The 24,705-nt window shown below is 43.8% G+C and overlaps 1 protein-coding gene across 3 annotated transcripts in view; it reads left to right on the top strand.

Annotated features, from left to right (window-relative positions):
* Window positions 1-20,869, top strand: part of LOC129783151 (small conductance calcium-activated potassium channel protein 2) — a 108,111-nt gene extending 87,242 nt beyond the window's left edge. For 2 of the 3 annotated variants that reach the window (XM_055792989.1, XM_055792988.1), the window contains 2 exons: window positions 4,656-4,725; window positions 19,637-20,869. In XM_055792989.1, the coding sequence (XP_055648964.1) occupies window positions 4,656-4,725; window positions 19,637-19,921 (355 nt within the window). In that variant the 3' untranslated portion in view covers window positions 19,922-20,869. The remainder of the gene's footprint in view (window positions 1-4,655; window positions 4,726-19,636) is intronic. The other variant, XM_055792987.1, reaches the window with a different exon arrangement.
* Window positions 20,870-24,705: the final 3,836 nt, after the last annotated feature.

The raw sequence follows: 24,705 nt of genomic DNA, 5'->3' as shown, positions 1-24,705 counted from the left end.
TTTCATTAAAGTTCATTCTTCATTAATGTGGTGATCGGAAGTCAGGTTCAGAACTCCAAATCCAGAATGGCAGACTGGTGCTGCAAGGTGCCCAGTGCAATGATGGGCATACAGAAGTGATAATATACAGTGTTGTATAGCAATTAACATCACACAATTCAATTAATTGGCTATTTTTGCCCAGAATCAAATTCCCTTGAGGGATTTGAACTTCCCCATCCTCCCTCATTACCCACCAAGTGCACCCAGGCCCTTCAGCAAAAGCAATCCCATGGATGGGTTTGCCTTTGCCTGAGGCAGGAATGACGCAGACCATTTTCCCTAACATATTTTTTATGTGCATTACAGGAACTTTATCCCCTTCTACAATACATAAAAGCTTTGATTGGGTAGGACCAGCTCAGATGTCAGATCCTCTAGTGTTGACTAACCAGATGGCTTTTGCTAAGTGTGTATCCCAGTATTTGAAGGTCCCACCACCCATTGCTTTCAGTGTAGTCTTTAACAGTCCATTGTATCATTCGATTTTCCCAGAGGCTGGTGCATGACAGGGGATGTGATATACCCACTCAATGCCATGGTCTTTGGCCCAAGTGTCTATGAAATTGTTTCAGAAATGAGTCCTGTTGTCTGATTCAATTTTTTCTGCAGTGCCACATCACCATAAAACTTGTTTTTCAAGGCCCAGGAGAGTGTACCAGGCAGTGGCACAGGATATGTTTCCAGCCATCCAGTGGTTGCTTCCACCATTGTAAGCACATGGCACTTGCCTTGGCAAGTCTGTGGGAGTGTGATACAGTCAATCTGCCAAGCCTCACCATATTTATATTTCAGCCATTGTCCTCCATACCACAGAGGCTTTAACCATTTGGCTTGCTTAATTGCAGTGCATGTTTCACATTAATGGATGACCTGTGCAATAGTTTCCATGGTCAAGTCCACCCCTCGATCACGAACCCATCTATATGTTGCATCTCTTCCAATTGCCTTGTCAATGTCCCCTTCTCTAGAAATCAATCACAGCTGCTTGGCTTCCCTACCCTCTAATTCCAAGCTATCACCCCCATTATCCCAACATCAAAGCAACCAGGTGATAATGTACTCACCAGGATGACGGCTAAAATCTTTTTGCATATCCCACAGCTCATTCAGGAATAGGGATCAAGTCATTACCTCTTACTCAGCCTCTTCCTCCTGTTCCTGTTATGGCCCTGCTTCAACCTTCTTTACTAAACGAGCTGTTTTCCGTGTCCGTTTCTTCTTCTGTATAGGAGTGACTGATACTGGCATGGGTTAGTCCTCTGCATCACTCATCACAGGGGTTGGAGTAGTTGTAGTGCCACTTGTCAGATTTTGAGTAGCCACAGTCACCAAGATTTGAATAGCTACAGCGCTTGTCACTGGAGTTTGGGTACCCGCAGTACTTATCACCAAAGTCTGAGTAGCGGCAGTGCCTGTTGCAATGGTTTGAGTAGCCACGATGCTTGTTGCAGTGGTTGGAGTAGCTGCAGTACCTGTCATTGGGGTTTGAGTAGCTACAGTGCTTGTCACAGTGGTTGGAATAGCCGCAATGCCTATTGCTGGGGTTTGAGTAGCTGCAGTGTTTGTCATGGCCATTGGAATAGCTGCAGCTAGTCGCTTAATCCTCAACAAGGTTTGAACCACATTCAGCATTCCCAGCAATAGAACCAGGGCCACTAATATGCTGGTCTCAGCATCCCAAGGATACTCAAAATTTTTCAAAAGCCTTAAATGCTTCTGTAATTGGCCTAGAGGAGAAGGAGAAGGTGTAATGAGATAGACTGCATGACTGACTCTCCAAAAAGGAAAAACCAGAAGCACAATTATCTGTAATCCCTGCCAGAGGGCGTTCGAAGAACAGGGGCAATGGCAATGCTGAGTACACAGACCAGATTAGTTTTACAACCAGCGAGTCTGTCATATCATAAGCAAGCACTATAAAGTACAACACAATGATAACTTTAACCCTGGCCCCACGGACCATAAACAGCACCACAGGGAACACATACTGCAAGTAAAGTACGTAACGCAACCCTGACATCATGGGCAGCAACTTTGACAGCAAAGAAAACAACATTGTGGCCAGCGATTATTAAACCAATATAATGAATATTTATATCAATTTTGTTCTAACACACTCTAGTGAGAGCTGTCTTTATCTCAACCCTTCAGGCCCCACACTGGGCAACAAAAAGGACTGTCGTGGTTTAAACCCCAGCCAGCAACTAAGTACCACACAGCTGCCCGCACACTCCCGCCGCCACCCCCCCCCCCCCCCGAGGGATGGGGAGGAGAATCAGGAAAAAGGTAAAACTCAAGGGTTCAGATAAGAACAATATAATAATAATAATAATAATAATAACAACAACAACAACAATAATAACAACAACAATAATAATAGGGAAGGGGAGAGGGATAAAATCCAAAGGGAAGGGGAAAAAAACCCAAGTGATGCACAGTACAATTGCTCACCACCTGCTGACCAATGCCCAGCCAGTCCCCAAGAAGTGATCAGCAGGCCCTGGCCAACTCCCCCCAGTTTATATACTGAGCATGATATTCTATGATATGGAATATCCCTTTGGTTAGTTCAGGTCAGCTGTCATCGAATCGTAGAATCATTTAGATTGGAAAAGACCTTTAAGATCAAGTCCAACAGTTAACCTAACACTGACAAGTCCACCACTAAACCATGTCCCTAAGCACCACATCTACATGTCTTTTAAATGCTTCCAGGCATGGTGATTCAACCACTGCCCTGGGCAGCCTGTTCCAATGCTTGACACTCTTTCAGTGAAGAAATTTTGCCTAATATCCAATCTAAACCTCCCCTGGTGTTACTTGACACTGTTTCCACTTGACTGATTGCTTGTTATCTGGGAGAAGAGACCTACCCCCATCTGCCTTACAGCCTCCTTTCAGGTACTTGTAGAGAGAAACAAAGTTCTTAATGAGACTTCTTTTCTCCAAACTAAATAACCCCCATTCCTTCAGCCACTCCTCATATGACTCATGCTCCAGACCGGCTTTATTGCCCTAGCTTTGTTGTCCTGTCTGCGTCCCCTCCCAGTTTCTTGTGCCCCTTCAGCCTTCTTGCTTGTAGGGCCCAAGAAACTGAAAAGTCCTTGACTTAGTATAAACATTACTTAGCAACTAAAAACATCAGTGTGTTATCAACATTCTCATACTAAATCCAAAACACATCACTGCACCAGCTACTAAGAAGAAAATTAACTCTATCCCAGCTGAAACCAGGACAAAAAATTTAGAGAAGGCAAAACAATTTTTCACATTAGGGTTTGATTGGAGCACTTTGACGCATACAAAGCCTTGAACTGAAAAAGAATATCTCCTTTGCAACTACTGTGAATGTACTATATAGGCTGGCAGTGGCATGGAGTTCTTTTGTGCCATTGCAAGAGTTTTAGTTTTTGCTTTACAAGAACAATTTTATATGCTTTTGTGCAGTCATGTTTTCTTTATAAGTTATATATATAGCTAAGATGATAAATGAGAACTAGGCAGAGTATGTGTTAGCAACCTATGTGCCACAAAATGCTACCAACCTTATTTTCATTTGAGAGTTAACCAAACGGATGGCTTGATTGCCTGTTGAGCTACTAGTAGACTGCATGGCATCTATGACATGTTTTTATGATTTGATTTGTTGGTTTTGAAAAATGCTATTTCTTACTTAGAATATCCACCAGAAAAATCATTGAAAGTCCAAATAATTCTACCTTAGGAAGCATTTTTAAAAACCACTTATACTTAAGAGATAAATTGCTTATTTTTTAAAATCACATCTAAAAACCACTCCTTTAGTAGTTAATCTGAAAAACATGGAGTTTGATTCAGGGAACACATAGGAAAGTTCAATTACATATCTTTCAGAGTATGTGCATCACTACTTAATAATAATGCAGTTAGCTAAGCATTAAAGAGAAAATATACCCTTGATTCTTTCATAATTTTTACAGCAGTCTAGTTTAAAAAGTGCATTGGGAAAGGTATGCCTAAATTCACAAATATTCAGAGCAGTAAGAAAATTAAATGTATTGGCAAGTATGTTGGTTATTTAGCTGCTGGTCAGATGGAAGTTCTGTTTAAAGTAATAAGAAACTCACTTATCACTGTAATTCCATCAAGTTAAAACACCTGCTAATCCAATCCATTTCTGACAGAACAGGGCTAATACCTGTATCTAGTCATGTAGGCATGGGAAGATTCTTGATTGCTACAACATTAATGACAAAAAAGCATTTGTTCTGTTTCTTCCTATATCTACTTGTAATGATACTAAGGCTTTTGAGAAATGTTTTGGCTTTCTTTCATATAGTCTGGATAAATTTTTATCTCCCTGTTATCTCCTGCAATTTTACCCATGGCAAACAGTACTCTTAAGGACATGATATTTCCTTGCTCTTTTTCTTTTGCAATGTTGAAGAGGCATGCTTCTTATTGTACCAGACAGACACATGACCAATTCTGACTTTATACAAAGCTCTTGAGGCATTGTCCATGCAGTTATCTGTTCTTGTAAGTTTTATGCATGCTTTTTTAGAAGTTTTAAGATGACCGCACAGGTACACACATGCACACACAAAAATCTGACTTAAAATTCCACTTTTTAGATTAAGAAGTGTAAAAATGGAACAAAGGAAACTGAATGATCAAGCCAACACTTTGGTGGACCTGGCAAAGGTTAGTAGGCAATTATTGTTGTTTTGTGTCAACATTCATCCTTTCCAAATGAAGAGGTCATAAGTGAAAAAGTTATGAACTATATATGCAAATATCATTAACAAATTTGTTAATTCTAGAAAATGAAAACATCTTTTTGGGGGTTAACATTTATTAAGTGAAACATCTTGTTTATGGCTCTGACCAAGGTCTGAATGTACCTTTAATTTTTTGAACATTCGGAAAAGATTTCATAACTAAAGGGCTGATCCTGAGAGCTGCTGAAACAGACTCCAGTGATCATTGCAAATTCTTAGGATGAACTTTGACTAGGCAATGTTTGTGTAGTCTTGTATAATAAAAAGGCTTCTTGTATGGAGACAGACTATGCTGTGAGGGACTGTAGTTCACAGGCCCTCACATAGGCTGAACTTCGGGGTTTTGGTTTTCCATTCCTGTTCTCTTATGAAGCAGTGACTTTAGACAAATAACTTTAGATCTGTATTTGTTACAAATTTTTGTAATGAATAATAACTTCACACTTTGCTGATATATTATAAGGATTTGTTATTCTTTTTAAAGCCATTTGAGATCAACTAAAAGAGACTATTCAATTGCAAACTGTTAGTGGAGAAATATCAAGCCAGGTCCAGCAGTCTGACAGAGGTGAGGCTACTGCAGCTCCATGCCCCCTAGGTCCAACCATTAGCAAAGCTGAAGATATATTCCCGGTAGTCACACACACACACAGATGACATATAAATAACATATATACATGGCTGGCAACACAGATCACAGACAAACACACACATAGCACTCACATGAACACAAAGAGCACCAATGGCCTTCTGCTGCTCTCCTCTCTGGATGAACAGGATCACAGAATGGCTGAGGTTGGAAGAGACCTTTGGTGGTCATCTTGTCCAACCTCCCAGCTCAAGCAGGGCCACATAGAGCCAGTTGTCCAGGACCATGTACAGATGATTTTTTAATATCTCCAAGGAGGGAGACTTTACAACTTCCCTGGGCAACCTGTTCCAGTGCTCGGTCACCCTCACAGTAAAAAACTGTTTCCTGATGTTCAGATGGAACCTCCTGTGTTTCTGTTTGTGCCCATTGCCTCTTGTCCTGTTACTGGGCAAAACTGAAAAACGCCTGACTCCATCCTCTTTGCACCCTCCCTTCAGGTATTCATATACATTAGAATCATAGAACCATTTAGGTTGGAAAAGACCTCTGAGAGCATCAAGTCCAACCATTAACCCAGGACTACCAAGTCCACCACTAAACCATGTCCCTAACCACTGCATCTACAAGTTTTTTAAACACCTCCAGGGATGGTGATTCCACCACCTCCCTGGGCAGCCTGTTCCAATGCTTGACCACCCTTTCAGTGAAGACATTTTTCCTAATATCCAATCTAAACCTCCCCTGGTGCTACTTGACACTGTTTCTGCTTGTCTGATTGCTTGTTATCTGGGAGAAAAGACCTACCCCCACCTGCCTACAACCTCCTTTCAGGTAGTTCTAGAGAGTGATAAGGTCCCTCCTGAGTGTCCTCCTTTCCAGACTAAACAACCCCAGTTCCCTCAGCCACTCCTCATAAGACTTGTTCTCTAGACCCTTCACCAGTTTCATTGCCCTTCTCTGGATACGCTCCAGCACCTCAATGTCTGTCTTGTAGTGAGGGGCCCAAAACTGAACCCAGTATTCAAGGTGCAGCCTCAGCAGTGCTGAATACAGGGGGACAGACAATCACTTCCCTAGTCCTGCTGGCCACACTGTTTCAGATACAAGCCAGGATGCTATTGGCCACCTGGGTGCACTGCTGGATCATATTTATCCAGCTGTCAACCAGCACCCCCAGGTTCTTTTCTTCCAGGCAGCTTTCAACCACTCTTTCCCAAGCCTGCAGTGTTGCATGGGGTTGTTGTAACCCAAGTGCAGGACCTGGCACTTCTCCTTGTTGAACCTCATACAATTGGCCTCAGCCCATCGATTCAGCCTGTCCAGATCCCTACCCTCAAGCAGATCAACACTCCCCCCCAACTTGGTGTCATCTGCAAACTTACTGAGGGTGCACTTGATCCCCTCATCCAGATCAATGATAAAGATATTTAAAAGGACTGTCCCCAATACTGAGCCCTGTGGAACACCACTTGTGACCAGCCACCAGCTGGACGTAACTCCATTCACCACCACTCTTTGGGCCTGGCCATCCAGACAGCTTTTTACCCAGTGAAGAGTACACCCCTCCAAGCCACGAGCAGCCAATTTCTCCAGAAGAATGCTGTGGGAAAATGTGTCAAAGGCTTTACTAAAGTCTAGGTAGAAAACATCCACAGCCTTTCCCTCATCCACTAGGCAAGTCACCTTGTCATAGAAGGAGATCAAGTCGTCAAGCAGAACAGGCCTTTCATAAACCCATGCTGGCTGGGCCTGATCCCCTGGTTGTCCTGCACATGCCACATGATGCCGTTCAAGATGATCTGTTTCATAACTTTCCCCAGCACCAAGGTGATAAGCCTGTAGTTTCCCAAATCCTCCTTCCAGCCCTTCTTGTAGATGGGCATCACACTGGGTAACCTTCAGTCTTCTTGACCTCCCCGGTTAGCCAGGACTGCTAATAAATGATTGAAATTGGCTTGGTGAGTAATTCTGCCAGCTCCCTCAGTACCCTCAGGTGGATCCCATCTGGCCCCATAACAGACTTGCCTGTGCCTAAGAAGTGGTGTAGCAAGTCGCTAACCATTTCCCTTTTGGTTATGGGGTCTTCATTCTACTCCTCATCTCTGTTTTCCAGCTCAGGAGGCTGGGTGCCCCAAGAAGAACTGGTCTTAGTATTAAAGACTGAGGCAAAGAAAGCATTAAGTACCTCAGCCTTTTCCTCATCCTTTGTCACTATGTTTCGCCCCTGCATCCAATGAAGGATGGAGATTCTCCTTAGCCCTCCTTTTGTTCCTACTGTATTTCTAAACATTTTAAAATGTCTTTTACATTAGTAGCCAGTTGAAGTTCTAGTTGGACTTTGACCCTTCTAATTTTTTCCCCTGCATAACCTCACAACATGTTTGTAGTCCTCCTGCGTTGCCTGCCCATTCTTCCAATGGTCATAGACTCTCTTTTTTTTTCCTGAGTTCCAGCCAAAGTTCTCTATTCAGCCAGGCCAGTCTACTTCCCTGCCAGCTCGTCTTTTGGCACATGGGCACAGCCTGCTCCTGCACCTTTAAGATTTCCTTCTTGAAGAATGCTGGGCCTTCCTGGACTCCTTTGTCCTTCAGGACTTTGACCCAAGGGACTCTGTCAACCAGACCTCTAAACAGGCTAAAGTTGGCCCTCCGGAAGTCCAAGGTGGAAGTTCATCTGACCCCCCTCCTTACTTCTCCAAGAATCGAAAACTCTGTCATTTTGTGATCGCTATGCCCAAGACAGCCTCCAACCAACACATCACCCACAAGTCCTTCTCTGTTCACAAACAACAGGTCTAGCAGGGCACCTTCCCTATTTGGCTCACTCACCAGCTGTGTCCGGAAGATACTTCCACACACTCCAGGAACCTCCTAGACTGCTTCCTCTCCACTGTATTGTATTTCCAGCAGACAACTGGTAAGTTGAAGTCCCCCACAAGAACAAGGGTTAGAAATCATGAGACTTCTCCCAGCTGCTTATAGAATATTTCATCTGCCTCTTTATCCTGGTTGGGTGGTCTTTAAAAGACCATATCTTCCTTGTTGGTCTTTCCCCTGATTCTTACCCATAAACACTGAACCCTTTCACCATCATTGTCAAGCTCTAGACAGTCAAAACAGTCTCTGCATTGATGAGAACCCCCCTGAGCCTTCTCTTCTCTGGGCTAAACAGTCCCAGCTCTCTCAGCCTTTCCTCATAGGAGAGATGCTCCAGTCCCTTAATCATCTTTGTGGCTCTGTTTTGCACTGAGAGGTTCTGGTTTGTTATGATCCCAGTAAGAAAGGCACTTAGGCTCTGTAAGGTATCATTTAGAATGCTATTTATCTAACACTATAAGGAGAGAATACCATTCCTTTAGATGCTGGGAATCCTGAGTGGTGTAGCGTTGAACAGGACTCCAACCCACATGCAGCATGCAATGCAGACCCTGTCCATAGCCGAGATTATCCCCTTTTGTTCTTTCAAGCCATTATAGGATTTTCTTACAAGGAAACAACTCTATTTATAATTTCTACTGTCAAAGAGAAAGGATGTTCACATAGGAACTTCTTGCTGTGCTTGTAGATACAGGCAAAGCCACGCAAGTGGCATAATCACCGGTACCAACTGGGAGCTGCTTGCAGGATCATATGTTACAATGAGCTGGCTGAGTTTATCTTGCGGCCAACAGATTTGTGCAACATAACAGGCCAGAAGACTACGATGTATGTGCACCATAGTGCAGCATGGCACAGCATAACACAGGCCTGAGCCCAGAACTGGACACAGGACTCCAGGTGTGGCCTCATCAGTGCTGAGTAGAGGGGAAGGATCACCTCCCTCAACCTACCGGCAATACTTTGTCTGATGCAGTCCAGGATACCATTAGCCACCTTTGCCATGAGCTCACACTGCTGGCTCATGTTCAACTTGGTGTCCACCAGAAACACCAGGGCTTTTTGTGTAGAATTGCTTTCCAGCTGGGCAGCCCCCAGCATATACTGATTGTTCTTCCCCAGGTGCAGGACTTAACACTTCCTCTAGTTGAACTGCATGAGGTTCTTGTCAGCCCACTTTTCCAGCCCGTCAAGGTCCCTCTGGATGGCAACACAACCCTCTGGTGCATTAGCCACCATCATCTGTGAACTTTCTGAGGGTACACACTGCCCCATCATCCAGGTCATTAATGAAGGTGTTGAACAGGATCGGACCCAATATTGATCCCTGGGGTATACTGCTAGTTACTGGCCTCCAACTAGACTTCATGCCACTGATCACCACCCTCTGGGCCCAGCTGTTCAGCCAGCTGTCTGCACATCCAGCCCAAACTTTGACAGCTTCTCTAAGAGGATCTTCTGGAAGACAGTGTCGAAGTGGAGTCAAGGTAGACAATAGCCACTGCTCTCCCCTCATCTACCAGACCAGTCATTTATTCATAGAAGGTTATCAAGTTGGTCAAGCATGACTGACCTCCCCTTGGTGAACCCTTGCTGACAAATTCTGATGTCCTTCATGTGCCTAGAGATGGCTCCCAGGATTAGCTGATCCATCACCTTCCCAGGGACAGAGGTGGTGCCGATCAGCCTGTAGTTCCCTGGTCCTTCTTGCCCTTCTTGAAGACAGGAGGGACATTTGCTTTCCTCCAGTCCTCGGGCACCTCTCCCAATTGCTGTCATTGTTCAAAGATTACTGACAGTTGCCTTGCAATGACATCAGCCAACTCCTTGAGTACTCAAGGGTGCATCTCATCAGGGCCCATGGACTTATGTATGCTTAAATATTCCCTGACCTGATCCTCTTCCACCAAGGGTAAGTCTTCCTTGCTCCAGACTTTCCTCCTGCTCTCTGAAACCTGGGTTTCCTGAAGGCTGGTCTTGCTAGTAAAGACTGAGGCAAAGGCAGCATTCAGTACCTCAGCCTTTTCCATGTCCTGTGTTGCCAAGGTTTCTGCCCCATTCAGCAATGGGCCCATATTTTACCTAGCCTTTCTTTTGTCACCTATGTACTTACAGAAGCTATTCTTGTTGTTTTTGACATCCCTTGCCAGATTAAATTCCAGGTAGGCTTTGGCTTTCCTCACTGTATCTCTGCATGCCTGGAAAATATCTCTGTATCCCTTCCAGGTTACCTGTCAATGCCTCTACCCTCTGTATACTTTATTTTTTATTTGTGAGTTCTGCATGGAACTCCTTGTTCATCCACACAGGCCTCCCATCATTTTTCAATCATGGAATCATAGAATAGCTCAGGTTGGAAGTAGCCTTGAAAGATTATCTGGTCCAACAGATCGTGGGAAAGGGAGCATAGATGAGATTATCTAGCATCCTATCCAATTGTGTCTTGAAAACCTCCAGTGATGGGGACTTTACCACATCCCTGGGGAGCTTTTTCCAGTAATTGATTGTTCTCACTGTAAAAATTTCTTTCTTATATCGAGATGAAACCTCTCCTGGTATAACTTGTGCCTGTTGCCCCTTGTCTTCTCCATGTGTTTCCTTGTCAAGAGAGACCTTCCGACCTCTTTGTAGCTGTCCTTTAAGTACTGAAATACTGTGATGAGGTCCCCCCTGAGCCTACCCTTCTCCAGTGAGAAAAGACCTAACTCCTTCAGTCAATTTTTGCCTGACTTCTTGCTTGTTGGGATGGACTGCTCTTGAGCTTGGAGGAGGTGATCCTTGAACATTAATCAGTTTTCTTGGGCCCCTATTCCCTCTGGGGCCTTATTGCATGGGACTCTACCAAGCCAGTACCTGAAGAGGCCAAAGTCTGCTCTCCTGACATCCAGGGTTGTGATCTGGCTTTTTGCCCAGCTCCCTCCCCTCAGGATCCTGAACTCTACCATCTCATGATCACTGCCAAGGCTGCCTTTGACCTTCACATCTCCAACAAGCCCTTCCTTGTTTGAGTATGAGGTCCAGCAGAGCACCTCTTCTTGATCGTTCCTTTGTCACTTGGATCAGGAAGTTGTCATCAGTGTTCTTCAGGTATCTTGTGGCTTGCTTATGCCCTGTTGTGTTGTCCCTCCAGAAGATACTGAAGTGGTTGGAGTCTCCCATGAAGACCAGGGCCTGCAAACATGAGGCAGCTCCTAGAAGCTCCTAGTTGTCTGTAGAGGGCCTCATTTGCTTGTTCTTCCTGATCAGCAACCGCTACAATGCCACCCTTACCCATCTTGTCTTTCATCCTTACCCATAATCTCTCAGCTGTCTTCTTATCCATCCCCAGGCAGAGATCCATGCATTCCAGTTGCTTTCTCGTATAAAGAGCAACTCATCATCATCATCTTCCTGTTCTGTCTTTCCTAAAAATACTGTATCCATCCATTGCAACACTCCAGTCATGGGAGCTATCCCACCACGTCTCTGTGATCCCAACAAGATCATACCCTGCACCTGCATATAGAGCTCTAATTCCTCATGTTTATTCCCTATGCTATGTGCATTAGTGTACATGTACTTCAGAGAGGCATCCCAGCATGCTAATTTCCCAGAAAGAATCTGCTGGGGTTTTTTTGCCATAATGGTGCCTTGTAGGCACTTCCTTGCTTACATGCAAATGTTGGAGGTGACCCTGTTTAAGCTCTATTTTGTTGATTTTCCATTCCTTTTCAGTCATATCACTCCAGGCATTTTGCTCATCAGTCCTGTCTATCACTCCCTTACAGGGCTGCTGGTAACTCCCTCACCTGTTGTTCCTAGTTTAAAGCTCTCCTTATCAGGTCAGCCATCCTACTGGAAAAGATACCTTTTCCCCACTTGATGAGGTAGAGCCCATATCTCCCAAGCACATGTTCATCCTCAAACAGGATCCCATGGTCATAGAAACCAAAAGTCTGTTGCTTACACAAGCTCCACAACCAATTGTTGACATTCTGTATCAATGCCCTCCTCCTTACAGCCTTTCCCCTTACAGACAGGATTGAGGAGAATACCACCTGGGATTCCATGCCCCTGACTATCACCCCCAAAGCTCAATAGTCACTTTTGATACTGTCCTAGTTGCCCCTGGCACTGTCATTGGTGCCCACACATAAGAAGAGCAGGGGGTAACAGTCAGAGGGTTGGACAAGCTTCAGCATTCTCTCCACAACATCCTGAATCCAGACCCCCAACAAGCAACAAACTTCTCTTAGACAATAGGTCAGGTCATCATATCAGTGCCTCCATCTCCTACAGCAGGGAGTTGCTCATTACTGTCACTCACCATTTTCTCCTGGTGGTCTTGCATGGTTTAGGGTCAGTTGGTCTAGATACTTTGCTTGAAAGCACATCCAGCTCCTCCTCAGCTTTGAGGACAGTGAACCTATTTTGTAGTTTTAAGACCTTAGGTGGAGCAGGAGCCTTCTACTGGAAGTCACCAGCTTCCATTCTTCACCTTCCCCAGAGGTTGCACTTACCATTCTGCTAGGGACAGATTGCTTGTGTCTCCATCACAACTGAGGTCTGGGGCTCTTGAAGCTGTTGCATCTCTGAGAAGATACTGTCTATCTCTCCGTCATCCTCGCTGATGCTGTGCAGCCTGTTGACTTCCTCCTGTAACTTCTTCAGGATGGAGTTCTATTAGTGAGAAAATATTTATATATATATACACACATATGCACAATGTGGAACTGTGGTGTGTTGACCTTGGGTGACTCTCAGACCCCCACCCAGTCACTCTCTTACTCTTCCTCCTCAAACAAGACAGGGGGAGAAAATATGATGAAAATGCTTGTGAGTCGAGATAAAGTCAGAGTGATCACTTGCCAATTACTGTCACAGGCAAAACAGATTCAACTTGAGGAAGATTAATTTTTTTCCAATTAAGAATAGAGTAGGATGGTGAGTAACAAAGACAAAAACTAAAACACCTTCACCTGACCCCACCTTTTTTTGTAGGCTCAACTTCACTCCTTCATTCCTGATTCTTCTACCTCCCCTCTCTGCCTCCCAAGCAGTGCAAAAGTAATGGGGTTAGTGTCAGTTCATAACAGTTCCTCTCTGCTGCTCCTTCCTCCTTACACTTTTCCCCTGCTCCAGCATAGGTCCTCTCCACAGGCTGCAGTCCTTCAAGAAAAAATCTGCTCCAGTGTACATTCTGCATGGGCCACAGTTCCTTCAGGAAATAATAATTTACTCCAGTGTGGGGTCATCCATGAACTGCAGTGTGAATATCTGCTCTGGCATGATCTTCCATGGTCTGCAAGGGAATATCTGCTTCAGTGCCCGGGGTACTTACTACTGCTACTTTTTCTATGACCCTGGTGTTTACAGAGTTGTTTTTTTCCTCACGCCTCACTGCCTGTCCAGCATTCTTGCCCTTTCTTAAATATGCTTTCACAGAGGCACCACCAGCCTCTCTAAGTGGCTCAGCTTTGGTCAGCAGCGGGTAAGTTGCAGAGCTGGCTGGAACCATCTGTGTCCAGCACAGTGCAGCCTCTTATCGCTTCTCACAGAAGCCACCCCTGTAGCCTGCCCTGGCTACCAAAACCTTGCCACTTTACACCCAATACACGATCCTTCCAGCAGCTGGATTCAGACACTCAGTATGCCCAGTAGCTCCCCCTGGAACCCATTGTCCCCAGTTACTGCCACCTGGATATATGAGTCCCTGAGGCCACAGTCCTACTCCAGTTGTTGGTACAGACCATCTTGCGCACATATGCATGCATGCATGCACACACAGACCTGGCTGGAGCTCCCCTGATTCCCTGGTAGTCAACCTCCCTTATGGTCTCACCCTTAGAGACACACATCCCCCCAGCAGGTTTCATCCATAGAGACACACAACACCACCCCACCCCCTCTCCCATCACCCCAGCATCTGGCTGGAACTCCCCTGGTCCTTCTAATAGCCAGCTCCTCCCATGGTCTTACCTTTAGACATACCCCCCCTGCCTGACTCTCAGGCCACTTCACCTACTCACAGGCTAGTCCAGCTTGATCTTTGCTAATATTCACACACTCACTCCCACACCACAGTTGTTCCAGTTACTGGCACCATGACCTCTGGCTCATGGTCCCACTCCAGTGGGACTTGGTCTCTCCAGTTGCTGGCAACACACACACACAAAGAAGCCCTCTGAGCCATGGTTTGACTCCAGTTGCTGGCACTCACACTCCCATACACATGCACATCAAACAGAGATTTGCTCACCCAGGAAAAGAGTTAGAAAGGAATTTAATAAGATAGGACAAACTGTGGTGATCAGGTGCAGGGCATAGCCAGATAAGTTTACTAACCAGCAAACTATTTGCACACAACCAACCCTTATTATCCCCTTACCCCTCCATTTTCCCACACTTGTTCCTCCCCAAATCACCTAGATCCCTCCTTTTCCCAGCCTTTGGTTCCTTCCCTAAACATCCCATAATGAGTCCTGTGCAACCCCAAAATATTCTTCCCCTGCATCCTATAATGTGTCCCATACCACAAGGCAGCAACACCCCTCAGTCCAAAACATGTTCCAGCATTGACTCAGGTTGATGGGTTTCACACCTGGACACTGGGGCTGAGGTTTTCCTCTGACAACTCTTGGAGGGGCCTGTCAGGGTGTCCCTTCCTCTGAGTCCTTAATTTGGGTTCCTGCCTGCCATTGCAAGCAGCCCAGCTGATTGTAAAGGATGCACATATATATTACCCAGAGGGCAGGTGTTGAGCAGCATGGTGACCACGTGGCAAAAAGCCATGTCCTCTGCTTCTCCTGAGCTTCTAGCACCTGGTAGAAGTGCAACCAATGCAGCCACACAGACAGAGCTCCTGTCAAAGCATGCAACCACACAGGCTTCAGACTGTGGGATGTGTGTGAGGATATTCCTGGAGATGGAGGGTGATAGTGAGCACACCTGTGGGAGGTGTGACCAGGTAGATGAATTGCTGGTGGCCCAGTTTCAGGAGAAGGTGGGCTGACTGAGGAGTCTGAGAAGGAGATTGACCAATGGAGCTGTGCTCTGCCATCTCTGGTACACAGAAACCAACTCAGCATGGCCACTATGGAGGTAGATTCAGGATCTGTTCTGTACCAGGAGGAAGGCAGAATTTTAAGGGATAGGGTGTGGTGGAAGCAGGTTACTGCACGGAGCTGTAAGAGGAACCCCTCCTTACCCTTTCAGCTATCTTTACAGAATAGGTATGAGGCCCTGGGTATGGTAGACAAAGCACATAATGAGAGAGGAGGAACCTATGCAAGCACTCTTGCCAAGGTCAGATCAACCAACTCCTCACAACAAGACCTGCATTAAGACCAGAGCTGAGAAGAAACAAGCGAATGGAAGCACCAATTTTCAGACTGGACCCTCTTTTCAGGGAAGTTTGCTGCCTCCCTGGGACCTGAATCAGGGATGTCACCAGACAACTGAAGAACTTAGTACAGCCTTCAGACTATTACCCACTCTGGCTTTTTCACGTAGGAACCAATAATGTTTCAACAAAATGCCCAAGGTCGATGAAAAGAGATTTCAGGGTTCTGGGAAGAATGCTAAAAGATTCAGGAGCACAAGTAGCGTTTTCCTTGATTCTCCTAGTAATGGGGAGACACTTTGGAAGAAACAGACAAACCCAAGATAACAATACTTGTGACTTTCCATTTGTGGACAGTGAAAATGTAAGGGACAAGTTGTATCAGCTGAATGTTCATAAGTCCATGGGGCCTAATAGGATGGATCCTAGAGTACTGAAGGAGATAGCAGATGTTACAGAAGGACTCCTCTTGATCATCTATCAAAGGTCTTGGAAGTCTGGAGAGGTCCCTGCTGGCTGGAAGCTAGCAAATGTTATTCCAGTTTACAAGAAAAGTGTGAGGGAAGACCCAGGAAACTGCAGGCCTGTTGGTCTAACCTCAGTTCCTGGAAAAATTATGCAGAAAATTATACTGGGTGCTATTGAAAGGCATTTAAAGAACAATGCAATCATCAGGCACAGTCAACATGGATTCACAAAGGGAAAGTCCTGTTAAACTACTTTGATAGCCTTCTGTTGTGGTTTAACCCCAGCCAGGAACCAAGCACCACGCAGCTGCTTGCTCACTCCCCCTCACCCAGAGGGATGGGGAGGAGGATCGGAAAGGAATGTAAAACTCAAGGGTTGAGATAAGAACAATTTAATAGGTAAAGCTAAAGGCATGCATGCAAGCAAAGCAAAACAAGGAATTCATTCACTACTTTCCATCGGCAGGCAGGTGTTCAGCCATCTCCAGAAAAGCAGGGCTCCATCACGCATAACGGTTACTTGGGAAGACAAACGCCATAATGCCAAATTTCCCACCCTTCCTTCTTCTTCCCCCAGCTTATATACTCAGCATGATGTCATATGGTATGGAATACCTCTTTGGCTAGCTTGAGTCACCTGTCCTGTCTGTGTCCCCTCCCAATTTCCTGTGCCCCTCCAGCCCTCTTGCTGGCAGGGCCCAAGAAACCGAAAAGTCCTTGACTTAGTGTAAACATTACCCAGCAACAACTAAAAATATCAGTGTGCTATCAACATTGTTTTCACATCAAATCCAAAACACAGCACTGAACCAGCCACTAAGAAGAAAATTAACTCTATCCCAGCTAAACCCAGGACACCTTGTACTTTAAGGTCACCTGCTTAGTGGATGAAGGAAAGGCAGTGGATGTAGTTCTTCTGGATTTCAGTGAGGCTTTTGATACTGCCCTTCACAGCATCCTTCTGGACGAGTTTTCCAACTGTGGGATGAGCATGTGCTGGGTGAAGAACTGGCTGAACAGCAGGGCTCAAAGGGTTGTAGTGAATGGGGCTACATCTGGCTGGTGACTGGTCACCAGCGGTGTTCCTCAAGGCTTAATTCTAGGGCCAGTTATGTTTAATATCTTTATCAACTATCTGGATGCAGGAGTTGAATGCAGCATTAGCAAGTTTGCTGATGATACTGAACTGGGGGATGCTGTTGATTCTCTTGAGGGACAAGAGGCCTTGCAGAGGGATGTAGATAGATCGGAGCATTGGGCTATGATTAATGGAGTGAAATTTAACAAGAACAAATGCCTGATTCTGCACTTGGGACAGAGTAATGCTGGGCACAAGTACAAGTTGGGAGAGGAATGGCTGGAGAGTGACCCTGCAGAAAGGGATGCGGAGGTGCTGGTTGACAGGAGGCTCAATATGACTCAGCAGTGTGCCCTGGCAGCCAAGAGGGGAAACCATATCATGGCATGCATTAAACACAGCATAACCAGCCGGTCAAAAGAGGCAATTATCCCACTGTATTTAGCAATGATGAAGCCTCACCTTGAGTACTGTGTGCAGTTCTGGGACTCTCCATTTAAAAAGGATGTTAGGGTACTTGAATGTGTCCAGAGGAAGGCAGCAAAGCTGGTGAAAGGGCTGGAAGGCATGTCCTGTGCAGAGTGGCTAAGAGCTCTGGGTTTGTCTAGTTTGGAAAAAAGGAGGCTGAGGGGTGACCTCATTGCTCTCTACAGCTTCCTGGGGAGGGGAAGTGGAGAGGGAGGAGCTCATCTCTTCTCCCTGGTATCCAGTGACAGGATGTTTGGGAATGGTTCAAAACTGCATCAGGGGAAGTTCAGACTTGACATTAGGAAACATTTCTTTACCGAGAGGGTGGTCAAACACTGGAACAGGCTTCCTAGAGAGGTGGTTGATGCCCCATGCCTGTCACTGGCATTTGGACGATGCCCTTAATAACATGCTGTAACTTTTAGTCAGCCCTGATGTGGTCAGGCAGTTGGACTAGATGATTTTTATAGGATCTTTCCAAATTAACTATTCAGTTTGATTTGATTCAGTTGTGGCCCTTTTCTCCTCTGGGCTTGTGGAGATGCACTGGTTATGGGCTGCTGGCTCCTTTTATGGGCCTGGGAGTAGCCATGGCATGGTATTATTCAGTTCCCCCACCTGTCATTTTCTGTTTATGCTTGTTTGTGCATGTGCAGATTAGATTTTATCACATAACCTATCACACACTACTTGCCTGTTGTTAAGTGTTGCTTTTTAAAAAAAACATAAACCAATAATGAGACATAGCGTTGAGCTGAGAGCATTCAATTTTTCACGTTAGACTGCAATATCTAACAGTTATTTTATATGAACTTCATTTGAAGCTTCATTAGAGGTGTTTATACACTTTTCCCAAGGGTTTCTCATACAAATGTCTTCATGTACCTCAAGACTCAGATCAATTTCAAGTGCAACATCAAGGCAAACTTTCAGTGTTTGTTCCTCTTTTGCAGTAGAGAACCACCTGACGACTTCAGTTACTGAAAATAAATTTCACTCTGCTTCTAGCAACCGATAAGGACTTTTCAAATATTATTTAATGTAGATTAGGTTTTTTTCAGCAATTATGCTAGCATCTTGAAACAGGGCAGACAAAATACATTATAGACACTTGTCTGATACTTCTGTGCTTTGCACTTCAGGTAGTCATTCAATTAAGTTTTCATTCCTTTATAATGGGTTATAAACTTTGTTCAGTTTATGTACTGAATTACGACCAGTTATTTTAAATTTAGGTTATGTCTAATCTGAAGTCTCAGTCTACAAGAGGGAGAAATTTAGTCATTAATTTTAGTAATTTCCCTGCATTAATTGCAAAAGAAACAAATGGAAGTCAAATAGAAAGTGACAGATTTAATGAATTAACATCCTTCAGATTCCATTTGTACTAAGCATTATGACATTTTAAAGTTTACTCCATAGACTTTCTGATACCAAACACCATTTTGTAGAGGACAGATAGATAGGGGAAGGTAGAAGTAGAGGAGTGTACATTTGAGTTTTTACTCCTTGCTCTGCATTTCAAAAACAATCCACCCAACTACTCTTATTACAACAGGTTGAAGCACAGTTTAAGTAGAAAACAAGCAAGCTGTTTTCTTTTTAAAAGTATGAAAGTGTTTAAAAATCAGAGGAAATAGAGAAAAGTGAAGTGAGCATCACTGTGCTTTTGAACCTTTGGTCTCCTTGTGACTTACACAACTAATTCTGTTCACAAATCTTAGGATGGTGCATTTTTAAGCATCTAAACTTCTAAAAAGGTCTGGCATTTTGTGAAATTCAATTAGAGCTTGACATTTTAAATGGTACTCAAAATATCAATGTTACATTTCTGCTCAATAAATTTAGCACCAGTAAGGAGTCTGTCATGCATCTGCAAGTAAAATTATTTCACAAGACTAGATCTTGTTAGAATACTCATATCTTCTATTTGTGAAATGCAAAAGCATTTCATAATCCTTTTAAAATTGCACTGCATGTTATGATATCTGTAAGATCTCTCTAAATCTTTTTTACATCCTTCTACTTTCAGACTCAAAACATGATGTATGATATGATTTCTGACTTAAATGAAAGAATTGAAGATTTTGAGAAGAGAATTGTTACTCTGGAAACTAAACTGGAAAATTTAATTGGTAGCATTCAAGCTCTCCCTGGACTGATTAGCCAGACAATCTGCCAACAACAGAGGGAACTCCTTGAGGCTCAGATACAAAATTATAAACATGTTGCCTACAGTGCTGAACGATCATGGTCTTTGTCAAGAAGAAGGAGATCCTCCTCCACAGCACCACCAACTTCGTCAGAGAGTAGCTAGAAGAGAATAAGTTAATTACAAAAAAACATACCACTTTTTGCCATCATATGGTTAATATTTTAGCTTTTATTGTAAAGCCTATGGTTCTAACCAGTGTTATCTGGATTCTGGTGTTGGAATCCTGGAAACCTGGACACAACATTTAAGGCCAAAATGAGTGAAAACTATTGTTTCCCCCCCTCAGATGCACAGTGAATGCACTTATTATTGCTACATTAGATTGTTCCTCCTGTAATTCCACTAACTCTTTATTCATGCACTTCAAACAAACTTTATTACTACAGTATATAATAGTAATAAAAAGGTGAATTTCTGCACATATTTGCTTGCTTACTTGGACTTTAACAGTTAAAAAAAAGCCCATGATCAAAAGACTTAGTTCTAAAACCTTAAGAAACAAAATTCAAGTGTAATTATCCTCCCAGTATGAAAGCTCATTCTCTAAACTTTGCACTGGCTGGGGAAAAAATAAAAATCAAAACAAAAATAAAAAAATCAATGCTCATCTAACACTGTGCTGTGCATGTATAATCATTTTAAAAGGTCACTGACAGCTTCAATTTCTGAAATGATTAATTGAAAATATAAGTTACCCTAGAGATCAGAAAGACAGTAATGTAGAAAGTCAGAGCAGAGATGTACTAGGCAAGACAGAAGAGCTGTTCTTCCAAACACAAAAAATTCCACAAATAAAATACATTACCTTTCATAATCTGAAAATTGGCAAACATTTTAGGCCTATTTATAATAAAGGGTTTGCCTTTTTGGTATAAAGTATATAACTGATGAACATAAGCTAACTGATGAACATAAGTTATATCCATAGGCATTGCTTGGTTATAAAAAGCTTGAGAGTTTCTCCAATACCTTTTCTGTCCTTGGGAAAGATAAAGACTCCAGAGTATTTCCCTCCCCTAAATGAGCAACATGGTCGCATGCATTGGGAGTGTTTTTAATAGGTGGTGGTATTTTCTGACTGGAAATAATAAGCCCTATGCACAGTATTTGCAGTTGTGATTTTGTTTTTATGAAGTTCATCTTTTTTGAGTTACCAAAGGAAAAGATGGATAAAGTACTACTGATGTGCTAGGTCAGTCCTTGTTGACGGCGAGGGAAGTCAAGCGGGCAAACTCAATATGAGTGATAAAGCAAGCTTTGATTTATTACGGGGCAATTATGTCTTATATACAGTTCCAGTTAATTATGCCTACTAGTCATCTGCTGATTGGTTAAGCTCTAAAGGGTTACATTTTCATACGTCCTCCTACTTGCGGTTTCTGCGGTTAGCTAGCTACATATTTTTTTTTCTCTCTTGTCTACGCAAATTCCTCAAAGTTATTTACAACATTAGGCACAAGGTCAGTGTGTTTTTCTCAGCTTCCTTCTCAGCATGCCTCAGCATAGCTGCAAGGCCTGCTTCAGCTAACTTACGCTAACTTTGTTTCACAAAGATCTTCAAGGGAGTAATGGCCGTGATCACATAGCCATTCTGCAACAATTCCCCCTTTTTCTCTTTGCGCAAGCAAAACTTGTACAGTTACACGCTCGAGTAATTTTTGAATACAAGAGAGAGCACAGCTTAAACATACGAGTGCAATGATAACAATTATTACTATAAGCAACACACTTTCAAACAGCCCTTTTAGACTACCAGAAGACCGCCCTAATAATAGAGCACCATAACTTTGTCCATTAATTATCAGAGGTCCTCGGACACGAGTTGCGATGTTTTGTGGTCGGTTGTCAATTAATGTTGTATCTACTGCTGTTGCCAGGTCCAGGCCGAGGCTCCCTCGGGTGGCGGGTTGTAACATGGTATCTGCCGATAAGAGTTGGTCATGTCTCCTGGAGGGGGTGTCGTGAAGGTGACAGGTGTCGCGATTGGGGTCGACGCGCTGCGGCTCCTCGCGCTCGGTTTCTCGTTTCCCGTCTGCCGACAGACGTTGGTGCTGTGGGTCCCTCGCTGACACTTTTGGCACCACACTTGACGTTGTCAACATCGGTCACGGGTATGTCCTGGCTTCCCGCATCGATAGCAGAGGAAGTCTCGGCGCTTGGTGGTCGCTGGCTTCCGGGGCGCGGTAGCCCCAGGGGGGCGCAGAGGCGCAAGCGCTGCAAAAGCCTGACTTTGGGCTTGCACTAAATCTCTCCCTACTGCTTGGATTGCTTCCACTAGCAAGGCTTGCTGACCTACTGGCACCCAACTCATTCGCTCTAGCATTGTTTCTACAGAAGAATCTAAGGGCAGGGTTACTAAAATGCCTTTGGTGTAACTGTTACTATTCTCCAGAATACACTGGCACAATAACGGCCCTTTCATAAAGTTAGGTATAGCTGGTGGGCTCACTGTGGAGGCCTGACTCATTCACTGTACTACGTAACTGACTTAATATTTTCCAATCAAAGGCCTCCCAGGTTCCTTGTCTTTGGTTAGCGGCATTCATCCGATACGTTACAGGGAAAGCTTGTGGGGGGTTGACTTGCTCAGCAATATCAAATATTCCCTGAGCAGCCGCTTCTTGTGCTATTTTTTGCCAATTAATGCGCGTAGAACACAACAGTTCGTTTACTGTATTTTTTAAATTAATTAATTAATTTATTTATTTATTTATTTATTAGAATTTTGTATTGACTGCCCACTGCTATTTTCTTCCTCAGCAGCACTTTCGTCTGATGTGTCTCTGCCCTCTGGCCCCCTCAAGGCTACTGCGCCGGGGGAGGGGGGCCCCCCCGAGGCTACTGCGCCGGAGTGGGGGGGGCGGAGGACACGAAGGGTCTGGAGGTGGTGCAGTGGGCTCTATAGGTGGTACAGAGGGCACTGTTTGTGATAAAGGGGGTATTGGAATGTGATTTTCACATGGCATAATTTTTCCTGCATTAGGATCTGCGCTTGCAAGTCGGCTTGTTGCTGCCGCAGCAAGGCGTTTTTCTGCTTGATATCTTTTTATACAATTAGTTACTTCATGCCATGATTTCATTAATTTTTTTTTTATTTTTTTTTTTTCTGCCTTATCGTCATCTATAACTAAGTCCCACAAGCAGTCTCCAAACGCACGCCACTCCTCTACTTCAAACATTTTTTCGGGGTCTGTAAAAAACCCTTTTGCTTTTCCCATAGTAATTAACCTGGCCAGATCTTTTAAAGGGCCTACTCCCCGCTTTTCTAAAAAGCATCTTAATAATTCAAAGGCTACCGGCTACCTCTCTTTCCATGATGCGCGCACTCTGTAGTCTCGCCCCCCTTCTTGTCAGGCGAGGTTGGATTTCCGCGACCTCCCTGTTGTCTGGTCTGGAGCAGCGATTTCGCTAGGTATCCTCCTTCTCGGCTGGCAGACCCCGCCTTATTGCCGAAGGTCCAAGTGGGGAGACGGCGAACGATATCTTCGGAGCCAGTCCCCTGCTTCCCGGACGCTGCAACCGGGGCCTCAACGAGCACGCTGTCCACCAAAGGAGGAGTGGGGGTCCTCTCTTCATGGGAACATAATGAAGGCGTCAGTCCCTGTTCAGGCGCCACTTGTTGACGGCGAGGGAAGTCAAGCGGGCAAACTCAATATGAGTGATAAAGCAAGCTTTGATTTATTACGGGGCAATTATGTCTTATATACAGTTCCAGTTAATTATGCCTACTAGTCATCTGCTGATTGGTTAAGCTCTAAAGGGTTACATTTTCATACGTCCTCCTACTTGCGGTTTCGGTTAGCTAGCTACATATTTTTTTTTCTCTCTTGTCTACGCGAATTCCTCAAAGTTATTTACAACATTAGGCACAAGGTCAGTGTGTTTTTCTCAGCTTCCTTCTCAGCATGCCTCAGCATAGCTGCAAGGCCTGCTTCAGCTAACTTACACTAACTTTGTTTCACAAAGATCTTCAAGGGAATTATGGCCGTGATCACACAGCCATTCTGCAACAAGTCCTCAGCCAGATGAGATTTTTGAAAGGCCATGAAACCATCTCATTTACACTATTGGCAGGACAGGATTAGATGCATTGATTAATAATATGGGATTTAATAGTTAAGTATCAGGATTTTTTTCTTGAAGATCTTAATTTTTACATTATCCCAATTTTCATGTATAATTTCAAATATTTTTCCTGTTACTGAATGTGAAATACCCTTTCTTTACCTTAAATGCATTGATTTTTGTCTTGCCAGCATGAAATAGCTCTTTTCTCACTTATGAAAGCATAATCTTTTTTAGATTTGTAAATTTTGGGTTTTTTTTATTTTTCCTCCTCTAGATTGTATAACTTTTTTTAAAGAACTATGGTAACATATTGAAAATTCTTGCCAGTCTGTGACAATTAACTCTGAGTTAAGATCTGACTACAAGTACTGAGCTGGCTTATCCTGCTGTGAAAGAGCATCTTTCACCTCTCAGTTCTCTGTTACACAGTAGGACCCAGGAGCCTGAACATAATAAATTTTTTTCCATAGCTTTATGCAAGCAGGGGTGTTAGATGTAATGGGACTATTCACATCAACAGGATTTTATAATGGTCTGCCATATTTGTATTCCTTTTTTTTTCTAATGCAAACAACAACTGATGACACCATTGAATACTCTGGTTCAATTTCTTAATTTACTCTAAAGTTCACTACAGATATTTTATCTGCATAATTGTGATAATTCTTTCCTTCTAATACCTAGTTTTGAAAAGTACTTCTACATGTGAATCCAGTCCAAGTAAAGATGGATATAAACTTCTATTGAGGAAAGCACAAAGTACTACGGGTTTAATTTTCTTATTCCTGACACAAAATTTCTTTTCATCTTTCCTTGTT

The sequence above is a fragment of the Falco peregrinus genome, chromosome W, assembly GCF_023634155.1.
Source record: "Falco peregrinus isolate bFalPer1 chromosome W, bFalPer1.pri, whole genome shotgun sequence".
Classification (NCBI taxonomy): Eukaryota; Metazoa; Chordata; class Aves; order Falconiformes; family Falconidae; genus Falco; species Falco peregrinus.
This window is presented reverse-complemented; position numbering and strand designations above follow the sequence as displayed.